The sequence below is a fragment of the Sceloporus undulatus genome, chromosome 4, assembly GCF_019175285.1.
Source record: "Sceloporus undulatus isolate JIND9_A2432 ecotype Alabama chromosome 4, SceUnd_v1.1, whole genome shotgun sequence".
Taxonomy (NCBI): Eukaryota; Metazoa; Chordata; class Lepidosauria; order Squamata; family Phrynosomatidae; genus Sceloporus; species Sceloporus undulatus.
Window position 1 is genome coordinate 228662221 of NC_056525.1, and position 13382 is coordinate 228675602.

At 36.5% G+C, this 13382-nt stretch overlaps 1 protein-coding gene across 6 annotated transcripts in view; it reads right to left on the minus strand.

The window, feature by feature from the left end:
* LOC121928362 (CUB and sushi domain-containing protein 3) overlaps positions 1-13382 on the minus strand; it is an 810382-nt gene that overhangs the window by 327386 nt on the left and 469614 nt on the right. For 4 of the 6 annotated variants that reach the window (XR_006103494.1, XM_042462947.1, XM_042462945.1 and 1 more), the window contains one exon: positions 9982-10059. The exons of the other annotated variants lie outside the window; for them this stretch is intronic. Coding sequence is in view for 3 of the 4 variants with exons in the window: in XM_042462947.1 (XP_042318881.1) it covers positions 9982-10059 (78 nt within the window). In the remaining variant the exon portion in view is untranslated. The remainder of the gene's footprint in view (positions 1-9981; positions 10060-13382) is intronic. 6 annotated transcript variants of the gene reach the window in all.

Here is a 13382-nt window from a genome sequence, read left to right on the forward strand (position 1 = left end):
TAAATCGGGGGGAGGGATTGTAATGTGATAAACTCCTTGGACTAGGACTAGTGTCCTGATTAGTAGTGTCATGGGTCCTAAAGAAGGCACTTATAATTCAAAGGGCAAGGAGTCGGCTAGGCAGTCAACATCTGAGCTGTTATCTTCCTTTCATCATGAGGTGGCACATTATTTGGGTATAATTCCCCCCCCCACACACACACAAACAACAACAACAACAACAACAACAACAACAACAACAATGCAGTAAATGTGCTAACAATTTGGCCATTTACAACTTGGGTCAGACCAGTTATCCTGTGTGGATATGATATGCTATTCCTGGCAGGTGGAAATCAGATAGCTGTAGCTTATTTACACTATTGTTTTAATGTGAACTTGGGGTGGGCTGCTTGGCTGCGTGGGGAAGAAAGTGAAGTCATAGTTCTACTGACAAGTATCCTAGTGAGTATGTACCAACAGTAGTTGTAGGTATCTCATTGCATAGGCTGGTAGAGGTGTTGTTTTTAAAGGGCAGGCTGGGCCTTGGTTGCTACATTACAGAGTTTCTTGGGCTAGGTCCTCTCTGGCCTTTGTATGCACTAAGCTGCGAGGAGCACACAGTGCACAAGGGGCAGCATGTCCCGTTCAAATGAATGGGGTATGCACCGCCATACCACCATGCACATGAGCCCCATTCAAATGAATGGGGTTCAAGCATAGGCGGCATTCACCTTATGCGGGGTGTGTGTGTGTGTCTGGAACGGATCCCCTATGTAAGGCAAGTTTCCACTGTATTTAGTATTAGCAGTGAAGACACCTGCTTCCACCCCCCCCCCCCCCCAATTTTCTTAGTCATTTCTGAGATATGCGATCCTAAGACGTTTTCTTGTCAGGATTTGTTCAGACAGAAGCTTGCTTTTCCCTCACTCTCAAGGTCAGTGAGTGTGACATGCTCAAGGTTAGCTAGTCAGTTTCCATTGAGGATACAAACCCTGATCTTGAGACTCTGCAAGAACATATTTTAATGTAAAGTATAACATTTTTCACAACAGCTTTTTGCAGGAACAAATTCTTCATTTAAAAGTCTCAAGATGTGAAAAATAATTTAAACGTGTGAAAATCTACATCTCCAATGTATTCATACATATATACTTGACCTCTAGAATACACATTTTCTGTTTCCTTCTCCTCCAGTTGTCAGCCAGCATTCTGTATTCTTGTTCTTGACAGCTTTTTCTCCACCTTCCTGTTTTATTTTGGTTTGCGAATTAATAAAACTGCAAAACATGAGCTTACTGCAATCTTCCTGTGTGGATAATGCTATTTGATGGATGGTCGCTACATAAGGACTGACATTTGAGACCTTAATTCACAATATACATTTATTGTATGCATATCCTGTTCTTTCTTCCAAAATGTTATGGTTTCTTCTTTCAGGCCATTTTATCCTCACAACACTCCTGTGACATATGTTGGCTAAGAGACAGTGACTGGCCAAACCTCAGTAGATTTTCTACCATAATAACTGGAAAAAACAATGTCTAAGTATTCCTTGACGAAGAAAACCCTATGAATTTAATGGACTTGCCATAAAAAGACACCTGGAAGATACACACAAATCAGAGTTTTCCATTCCTACTGGAACATGGCCCTTAGAAATCCTAAATCTTGTAACTGATGCTAAGGTAATGTTTAGCATTAGTATGCAAGCTGAAGAGTCAAAAAAACCTTACTCTGTTTCTTTTATAATCCACTCAATCCAATTTAATCATAAGTGGAAATAATAATAATAATAATATTTGTAAACAAGATCATGATTAATTACTTGAGAATGTTCTCACAGGTTTATTTCAGTTTTAGTATATTGTTAGGTACGATGTGGATTTTTCACCTGGAATTCTACAGCTTCTACATCCTTAAGCACAATATGTGCATTACAGAACATATTTTGAAGCACTCCATTGTCTGTTTTAGGAAAATATGGTAGGAATGGTCCATATAAGTCAACAATATAAGTATTCCTTTCTACATTGCTTTAATAGCCAGAATACAAAGGACTATTGTATTAATTAATTCATTGACTGATAAAAGAAATGTGTATCCCATTCTCTAGAAAATAGTCTTCCAGAGCAGTTAATGGCATTTATACACAAAACAAAATAAGGATAATTAAACATGCAGATCAACAGAAAATAAGAGCAAGGGGGGACCTTATAGAAAGATTAAAATAATAGATAAAAATAGGATCAAAATAGATTGAGCAAATGAAAAGTTCTCCTGGCCACAGGAGGACTTCCAAAACAATCCCATATAATCACTCCTGAGTTCTGGATTTGGATACCATAACTGGAAAGATTATGCATGGAGCATTGCTCATCTCTGTAGCTGGGAGGTTTTGTGTTTTGGGGTTTTTTTTGGGGGGGGGGTGGATTTGGAGATGGGAAGGTAGACAGTCCTTAAATTTTGGCTTTTTGTTTGTTTAGCTCTTGGAAATAACAAATAAAATCAGTGCATGAGAAACACAATGCTGGTCACTGTGACAGGCAACAGAATCAAGATCTTCCACATTATTTCCCAGTGGAAGAGGCAGTTGTATGCTTCAAGAAACACGCAAGAAAATGCCAGGCACAATGAAGGAATGAAGGACACTGGGTGAGATTTTTGTTTTCTTTAAATAAAAGATTGATGAACCATAACTCAAATTGCTTTTGATATTTCCTGTATTTCCATACAGCTTAGGTAGCTGCTTTCACAAAAAACCTCAAAGCTTTCTTGTCATATGCTACTAGTTGTGGAGTTCTATAGGGTCCCTTACCTTACACGACTCATTAGAAAAGACAATGGTGCTGGGGAAGCTTGAGGGAAGTAGAAAGAGAGGAAGACCACATGCCAGATGGATAGACTCAGTCATGGAGACCCAGGGCCTGTTCCTGCAGTACCTGAGCAGGGAGTTAGAGGATAGGGGGGCTTGGAGATCCCTCGTTCCCATGAAAAAGGGAAGGTTGGCTTGTGATAGTAGGTTCTGATGCCTGAGTAGTAAGATTATTTCTGAGATGCTCCTTCAAATATTTACTGGATTTTTTGGCTAACCTTGTTTTTATTACTCAACTGCCTGATAGTATGACAAGAACATAATCTCTGATTTTTTTAAAATAACATTGTACAAAGACAGCTGTAAATCAACATTGTACTTTCCTCTATGTCATTTGCTTTACAAAATAAATCATGAGCACACCCTCATCATATGATACAAAGAAGCTTTTTTTCTGCATTTCATCATCAATATTTAGTAGCACATGACATCTTTCTGGGGGGGATCTTTCTAAATGTGTGTGTGTGAACTTACATCATAAGGTGTAGTGATCTCTAGTATACCCAAAACATCATTTTTTTTTTTCAGAATAAAACATAGCTGTAAGAGATTTTAGATAACATGAGTGTGCTCACTTGTTACTTCTTTATGCTTGGAAGTATTACAGTCTATTATTTGTGTTTTAGTAAATGTTATGGCACTTGAAAATTGGTATGTATATCTCTTTCTTTTCATACACAAATATATGCCTAACCCACATTCATGTCCAGTATATTTTGGGTGTTTGCGTGAAGACAAGAGACATGGAGATTAGGTGAAACTATAAACTTTTGCTGTATTCTTTTCCAGCTTATTTTTCCTGGCTATTCTGGTTTAAAAAAATATTATTTTTCTGTATTTACAGAAATGGTCAATTCCTGCTGTATAAGTCTTAGGTAACTTTGCCAAATCTAAAGGCTTCCAGTACCATTTGTGTCAAGGTGACTCCCTTTCATCTTGTCCACATCTTTCCCATTTGTCTTTTGTCAATCTAATTTTGTAATGCACCACTTTGCAGTGAAGATGATTATAAAATAAATACATCACACTAGTGTTGAATTAAAATAGGTTAATCTAAATTTTGGGGAAGGGGCTGCCAAATCAGTATTTTATAAGTTGGAATTGGGTTAATTTTACTGCACTGCATTATATATATGAATAATCATGCTGAAGCTATTGAAATGCCTTTCTAGTTTAGCATTATGTTAAAACAGCAGCACATAGACATTTGGCCATAGAAAGCCCATAAGCATGACATGAGTCATGAACATAGCATTGGAAGAGGAATAAGGAGGGCATGCCTTCCCCCACAGAAGAATCTCCTCTCATGAAACTTTTGTTCTATCCCCAAATTTCCTAGCATTTTGTAGAGGTACTGAAAATCTTAATTGGAAGTTGCTGAAAAGTTCTCTGTGTGACTGGCTTCCCAAAATCTGAGTGTAATTTTATCAGAATATCTTGAAAGAGTGTTTTTCTAAGGAGTTTATCATACCTGAGGGTTCCTGACATGCTCCTGTCGCCCCAGCATCATCCATCTGCAACGGGAGCCTCCTGGTGGGATTGCTCCTGGTGCTATTAAAGGGGAACGCTTCCATTTTCGTCATGGAAGCATTCGCGTAATTGTTTTAAAAAGGGCCCTTTTTAAATAATGGATTAAATTGTTTAAAAAAAACCTTTTAAAACAATTACGAGAACGCTTCTATGATGAAAACAGAAGCGTTCCCGTTTAATAGTGCCAGGAGCGATCCCACCAGGAGGCTTTCGTCATGGATGGATGATGCTGGGGCGACGGGAGCATGGTGGAACCCCTCAGGTATGATAAACTCTAAGCATGTGGAGGCTGAAAACTAACCATTCTTCTTCTTAGACTATTACACTCAATGACCATTTATCATGCACAACTATGAATGCCCTTTAAAAATCACTGTTGAAGGAAAGTTAGACAGAGTAACATACATATAATGTTAAAGTACAGCATTTTACTGTAATAAATTTTCTATAGAGAATTTTGTATCAGTTGTCAACTTCTCGGTAAAATTAGAATGAATCTCCTATATTAAAGATAATTTCAAATTCACATTTTCTAGGTAAGACCACTAATATAATCTAAACAACACTGAACTACTGAACTGTCTTTGGTATTAAATACATGGCCTACTAACAAGGAGGCGGGGTGAAATAGTAATTATACTACTTTCATTGACAGCAAAGGTGGATGTTAGTAGCAATGGGATCAAATGAAAGATTACCTAATTTAAATCTATTTTGTTTATTGCATTACAATAAATGTTGTGTGTTGTTAAAACAATGATCTGCTTCCTTATTTTTCATGTCTAAAATGTTTGAACTAGATGTCTGGTTATATAGAACCTTAAAATCAATATGTTAAACTGTTTCCTCCCCTATTCATGTATAACAGTAGTGAATCCAATTGTGGGAGAAAAGTGAGATATAAATCCTTGAAAATAATAATAATAATAACAACAACAACAACAACAACAACAGAGGAAGATAGGAGAGGTGAGAGGGCAAAGTATTTTTCATTTTTTTGTTTCCTTTACTTTAGCTTGTCCTCTGAAATTTCTTACATACTATATGTTCCCCACCCCTCCACAATGAAGTACATTTCTTAAATACAACACTATACAGTTCCACAACTAGTTTGTCAATTAGAGATAAAATTAGCAATATTATAAGAGAGAGCAACCTTTAACCAGTGTCAGAATGGGAAAATATTCATAATTGAGGACTGAAATCCAGTTCCCAAAGGCTACTAGATACTACTGTGGCCAGGGATGACATCTGCTTGATGATCCCACACACATTTTTTTTAACATGGTAGAAAATCCTAGGCAAACCAAACCAGCCATTTGATTCACTAAAAAGTAGTGTTATGTATTCATAACAAAAAAAATGTGTGTATGTGTGCACATACACCTTCAAGTCACCTGTTAATTTGCCACCTTTATTTGTGCCTAATACAAATCGAAAGAGTTAATAGCATAACACTAATTCTGAATCTATTTATGTGTACCTAATATAGCATTCTGTTCTCAAGGTGGCCAATGGCAAGTCAAAAAATAGTAATAAAAAAGATAAGTGCACTTGCACAGTTCTATTTATATTCAAAGGCATACGTCTTCTGATGGGGGACATAATAGATAGCATCATCACTACTAGCTTTTTATTATCCATACATTTTCTAAGTCCCCTTTAAAGAAACTGCACATTTAGGCAATAGTTTCTGTAGTTTCAGTAATTTTATAGTGTGAGGAAGTAGTTTATCTGCCCCTACCCTCCCAACATTCAGTCTCATTGTACCATAAACGTGAGAAATACATATTATAGGTAAAAGCCTTATACATTTCTTCTTCACAGTAAATAATTTTAGGTATTTCCCCCCTTAGATTCTGGGCTTAAATGTTGTAATCTTTTTTTTTTTCATTTTAAAACCATTTCCTGCACTATGTAGGATACCTGATACAAAAATTCCACTGACATACAGCTTTTCAAGGAATATTCTTGCCATGTTGAACATGGAAATTGCTTCAAATTGGAGATAAGAAGATGAAACAAAATCTGACTAAGGTTCACACAAACCTGACAAATTTCATTTTCTTTGTGAAGGAAGAAAAAACAGTGTACACATTATATGCATACAGATCATATTTAAATGTTTCAAAAGGAGTTCCACTCTGAAAAGTGACTGTAAAAATGGCAATCAATTACTGACATTTACTAACTGGTTTCTTTGGACTGCAGGTACTTAAATGAGGTCTTTCTATCCCCATCTTCATTTGTTTTGCATATTCGATTCTATTTGATTAAAAGAAAATAAAGTTGATTTTGTTTCTCTTTATTTCTCAGAAATTTGAACCTGAAAGATACACATACTCTCTCCATATGGTTTCAGGCTGAAGTAGAACAAAGATTACTATGAATACAGGATAACCTATTTACACTTTTGCAATGTTGTTAAAGTTAAGAAATGGAACAACAGACAGAGATGTGTACTTGTCATGGACACATGACATTTTTTTTTAGAATGAGGATTGTGGCACAATCAGATGGCACATCAGAAAAGTGGGGATATAATGAAACGTCCCAACCAATACTTCCATCTTAATGTGTGGGGTCACACAAGATGCAATGCTGGCTGGATTTTTGAATTTTCTCAGATAATTCTCTTTTCTTACACTAACTGCTTATATCTCCAGAAAGGATTAGAACTGTTATATGACAGAAAGTACAGCGTTTTTTAAGGGTTTCATTTTCCTTCTATGCTGAACATCCTTATCCTATCACCTGCTGTTTCCTATAAATAACATCTGAGACAAGAGAGATTTTTCACAAGCAAATAATGCAGAGAAAGGTCCACTGCATGGTTCAAATCTTTTCCACACAGTAGCTGCTGTGAAGAATACCACTTAAAGTTCAAAATTATTCCTGTTACCCTGCCTAACTTGATTTTTGAATTTAGCAAAAGGAAAGACAGGTTCATAACCAACTACTTAAAGTGAATGGGCTGGCTAAGCCATTTCACAATAATCAGTGCCTGAACCTTTCTATGCCACTTCAATATGGAGTGAAATGTAGGGAAGTACGTCTATGCTTATTACATTCTTACATGTGGGAGGGGGGTCAAATCTTTTCTCTATCTTGAGTGAGATTGCAGGAGTTTTATACACCTTGTAATATTATCTTGCATTTTATGAAATTTCCTTTACACAAAAAACAATACTTTGCAGAAAAACATGATACATATAGAAATAATGAGGAAAGCTTAGAAAAAAATATTGGTCTCTTTCCCCCTCTTTTGCTGAAATACAAAACATACCACAGCAATGAATTGGGGTGTCTCAATGATAATACAGCGATTATTCTATACATTTTCAAATATTCTTTATGGAAATATTTTTTACATCCCCAATAATGAGCCATATAGCTTAGAAATTGGCCTGAAAGCACTAAATGCATCTCTGGATCTTAACTTTAACAATATTGCAAAAGTGTAAATAGGTTATCTTTTATCTGGCTAAGTAGGTCAGGTCTTTTTTTTTTAATCTGTGAGCCGCCTTGGGTCCCTCATGGGAGAAAGGTGACATACAAATGAAATAAATAAATAAAACTACAGTTAGTCCTCCATACTGGCAGGGGTTCAGCCCCAGACCCCTCCCTGTGGATACCAAAAATGGTGGGGCCTCAAGTCCCATTACTGTCAGTGGCTGCGGATGTGTGATTGACTGCATCAGCACAGCTTCATGCATGTGCTACCATTGATGATAATGGGGTGAGACCATCTGTGAATGCTCCAATCCACGGATGGCTAGCCTATTGAGGGCCACCTGTACCTTGTTGATAAACTGTATGTATATTATATGTAAACCTCATGCTGCAGCCTTGAAGGACATGCACAGGAGTCCAATTTCATTATAATAATAATTAATAATTTTTTTTATTTATATACCGCTATTCCAAAGATCATAGTGGTGAACAGCAAGTAAGCTAATTAGCAAGTAAGCTAATTTGCCCCCAACAGTCTGGGTACTCATTTTAGCGACCTCAGAAGGATGCAAGCCTGAGTCGAGCTTGGGCCCTTTTGCTGGTCTTGAACTCGCAACCTTGTGGTCTTGAGTAAATGGCTGCAGTACAGGCATTTAACCACTGCGCCACCAGGGCTCCATATCTATCCCCATCTTATGATAAACAAGTAATATAATCCATTTTCCACCAGTTGTTTGTGTAGATTAGAGTTTGGGTAGTTGATTCTGGGGAAAAAAAGATCTGAGATATGGGGTGAGGTAGGGTACAAGCATTAATTAGGTTATACAAATTCCACTTTGGGTCATTGTTCTAATTAAATGTGTGTGAGAGAGTTTGTACACATGCAGAATGGGTCATGTTGATTATGTTAAATGTAAGAGTTCTCCCAAAAACATTCTTCACTGGACAGGGAGACTCAAAACACTTGGTCCTACTCCTCCACTGCTACTGCTTGATTTTGATCCTAATGAGAATAATGATGATATTCTCCATTGCTACAGTGCAGGCATACATCGGTTGATATCACTTTCACTGCCATGGCTCAATGCTATGGAATTCTGGGAACTGTAGTTTGCTATGGCCCCAGAGTTCACTGACAAGTAAGGCTAAATATCTAGAAAACTACAATCCCTAGAATTCCAAAGCATTGAGCCATGGCAGTTAAAGTAGATTATTTCTGTAGTGCAGATGTAGCCAAAGTCTCAGACAAAGACTTTGGCATTTCCTCATGTAAAATAATAATCAAATCAATCAATATATTTCTAAAGAATTTGTGCAGGGAATTAATTTGAACTACATTAAAAAACATTTAAAAGACCAGGCTTGAAATGAATAGCTACATAACCTGGAATAGATCTCTTGTTTTTGGAAACAAGGTTGAATTTAGCTGGTTAAAAGTGTGATTTTTTTCTTTCTATTTTCTTGAGTATATTGTTCTTCTTAATGATCTCTTTCTGACTGTCTTATTGTGAGTTTTACAAACTCATCTTCCTGGCAAACTGGTAAATAAAGCCAGATGCCATCAAACTGGATTCCATGTACATTTGATGAAGATACACTTTGTGCATCTCATTCGCTCTCTCTCTCTCTCTCTCTGTGTGTCTGTGTGTGTGTCATACAATTGAGGTCCTGATCTTTTAATGTATTGATGTAATAAGCCTTTTTAATCAACCCTGGAAGGAATGCTAAATAAATTAGAAAAGAATCCCTTTCAAAACCAGAAGATTTTGCTTCCAAGCATAAATGTTTGGACATTGCATTGCATGAGCACTCAGATGAGCATAACTTCCAGTAAAAGCCAACCCAAAAGGTGAGATTAGTTTTTTTATTTATTTGTAGAACTGATGGATTTAAATGTGGAACATTTACTATCTAATTAATGTGGAATATTAGGAAAATATATTCTAGTGATGCCAGTTTTGTACAGAGTCACTCTTCAGAGTACAACAACACTTTGACATTCACCATGCAGCTTGTAGCATTTAAATTTAATACAGTTTCAATGCTCAGATAGGTGAACAATATTGAAAACACACACAAACAACACAGACAGCACAAACTTCACTCTTGCACTAGAAAAAAGTAACAAAAAGGAGTACACTCACAGATAGAAAACTTGTTGCTGTTGTCTTTCCCTGGAAACAATTTAAATCCTCTAGATTTAAAATCTATGGCCTTTTTCACTAGTTAAGAAAACAAACAAAAACACATATCAGATAATACAGTCTAGCAAGAGTTCATTTCAATTTACAGTTCTTTTTATCATGGAGGTGTAAATTATTATAAGTTGCTTTCCAACAGTATTGTGTTCCTACAAAACCAGGAAAAAGACTCAAAGTACTGTTGTTGTTTTTACACAAAGGGCAAATATTAAAGTTGAATATTATTAAGATATACAGGAAAGAAAAAATATACATAAAATATCTTCCTGTAGCGAATGTATGATGCCTCTTATGCAAAATTTAAATAGTAATGTAAGCATTCTTGTTTCCATGTGCCACAACTGGTTCTGTTTAATTTTACTATACTATTATGGAACCTGGAAACCTGTGAATTTAATAGAGAGACACAATAGTGTTTCCAAAAGCTTACTCTTTCTCCTCATTGAACACATATTTATTTCCCTTTTTAATGGGGACACTTTTTATCCCATTTTTTCCAACCTCTGCTGTGACAATTTCAATAAATTATGACATTTAAAAACTTCAAACTGGGACCCACCCAGTATTTTAGTACAGTATCACATGGGCTCAAATTCTCACCCATAAGGATATATAAGGATGTCCTTGATCATCTACCAAATTATTTTCCAACAATGGTTTAAGGAAAGCACTGAAAAAATTGAACAAAGCATTATAGTTGGGCTTGCTTCCTCCTGCTCTCTCTCACTCTTCTTTCCTCCTATTTCTTTCATTTGACTGTAAACTCACTTACAGTAACCTGCACTTTTGTTGTGGCAAGGGGAAAAAAACATAGCACCATTACAATGTTGACAAAATCAGAACATTTAAGATGGCAGATTACCCACTGGCAACTGATCTGTGTAGCAATCAGTTTAACATATGTAACTTGGAAAAGGCTGTCATAACAAGCTGAATCACAAGAATAGGCATAGTTAATTGTTGACATGGCAGAACAGCCGTGTAGCTTAGTTAAATGGTCACGCATTATGCTAGTGTGTGGCTAGACTGCATCCTACTGCATCATTGCAAATATGTCCAAAGGAAGATATCTCATAAGGATACACTAGGGGTTCATTCTGATCACATTGGAATGATATGGCCAATTTAAGTTTGTTGGATTTTCCCCCCAGTTCAGCTGACATGTATTTTCCTTTGATTTTTTGAAACACTAAGAATAAGGCTGCAGTGCTAACCACACTGTCCATCAATGAATTGGAGTAAACAGTGGTTCCAAACAGCAATTAATGTTTTGGTTGGCCTTTTCAAAAAAACATAAACATAAAAATGGACTGGATAGAAACTTAATCAAGCTTAGAGCAGTCTCAATGAAATCAGTGGAATTTAAGACATGAATAAAGGTAAAGGTTTCCTCTTTGACAAGATTGTCTAGTTGTGTCCAACTGTAGGAGGTGGTGCTCTTCTCCATTACTAAGCCAAAAGATCCAGCATTGTCAAATACAATTCTATAGGCATGTGGTGAGCATGACTACACACAACACTGTTACCTTCCCAACAAAGTGGTAGCTATTTATTTACTTGCACTTTTACATGCTTTCAAACTGGTAGATTGGCAGAAACTGGGACTAGTGATAAGAGCTCACTCTGTCACATGGTGCTTGGATCTCTAACTGCCAATGTGCCAACTCTGTGTTTGTGAATACCTTTCAAGAAAATAAGTGACACATCCACTAATCTTTGCTGTCTCAAGTCCCCCTGATTTCAGTAGTTCTTATTATTGAGTTTGGATCCATACTATTGTCCAATTAGCTGAGTGTGATAAAAGTTTTCAACAGTCAACAAATAATCTGATAACACAATATAACATGAAGCACATTATGCTCCTCACTAATAAAGTATTTCATATGAAGACTACTGTGTGAAAGTGTTGGCAGTATGAATATACCCTAAACTGGTTTTCTAACAAGATTTTCTCCACAAAGAGTATTTGTATGACTATTTTGATGAACATGTTATAGATGCTCAAAACCACAATATTGGAAGAGATAAAGTAAATCCCACTGCTCTTAATCCAAAATAGCAATATTGCTGCAACACCTATCTCTTTCCCTTCACCTGGCACCCTTTAGAGTGGACCAGAAACTATTTCCAACAGATTTCCTAATACTTCTGTGCCGTTAACAGGACTCCTGGTGGCGCAGTGGTTAAATGTCTGTACTGCAGCCACTCACTCAAAACCACAAGGTTGCGAGTTCAAGACCAGAAAAAGGGCTCAAGCTTGACTCAGGCTTGCATCCTTCTGAGGTCATTAAAATGAGTACCCAGATTGTTGGGGGCAAATTAGCTTACAGTTGTAAACCGCTTAGACACTGCTTAGGTGGTATGAAGCAGTATATAAATGAAGCTTGTTTGTTTCTTTGTTTGTTGACTGTTTTCTCAGGGGGATGCATAAGGGCCTGCAGTTGGAAGGAGAAAGTAGACTCTCCTGATTCCTCTATACCACTAACAAATATTTCAGTACTGAAATCTGTTCAGTGGGATTTACTCTACTACATGCATACTTAAGATTTCTAGAGATATAGGGGAAATAATATTGTCACTGTAAAAAAAAAGGATTTTTATATTTAATGTCCATGCACACCTAAAGGGACTTTAAATTTTATTTACTGTCTTTCTATTGTTTTAAATTAGGTATTTTTTAAAATTTTAAACAATTTTAAACAATTTCCTCTCATTAGAAAACTGATCTTTATGCTATATTTTGGCAAAGGAGAAATATTTAACCTCCTCCCCTCCTACTATTTTTGTTGTTGATGTTGTTATTCCTTTTGCAGCTGTAAAAGCAAGGATAGAGAATAAAGAAAAGACAAAAGTTATAGGAAAAGAAATGAGAAAGATGATAGGAACAAAAGAGAAGTCAAGTTGAACCCCAAAACAAGATGCTGCAGTGTGGAGTTCTTCTGTTCACACCAGTCCACCTTGTTTTGGTTGTTTTGTGGATCTTCCTTCCTTCCTTCCTTCCTTCCTTCCTTCCTTCCTTCCTTCCTCCCTTCCTTCCAAAAGTCTGTTAGTATTCTACATTGAATAAGCATGCTTATTTGTCATCCGGCATTTATTATGTGGAATGGATTGTTCTAGCGAGCTCACTTTTCTCCATATATGCCCCATTACTACCACGGGTGGATGGACATAACCTATGCCTAGCCAAAGATTTCTATGGGTGTTCACTTAGGTCCCTGGTAACACTTAAGAAAACAAAAAAGGAATAGGAAAGAAAAGAAAAGAAAAATTTTTCAAGATGAAAACTAGATGAACTAAATATGTATTCTGTAGCTCCAAGGAAGAGTATTTTTAAAGAACACATA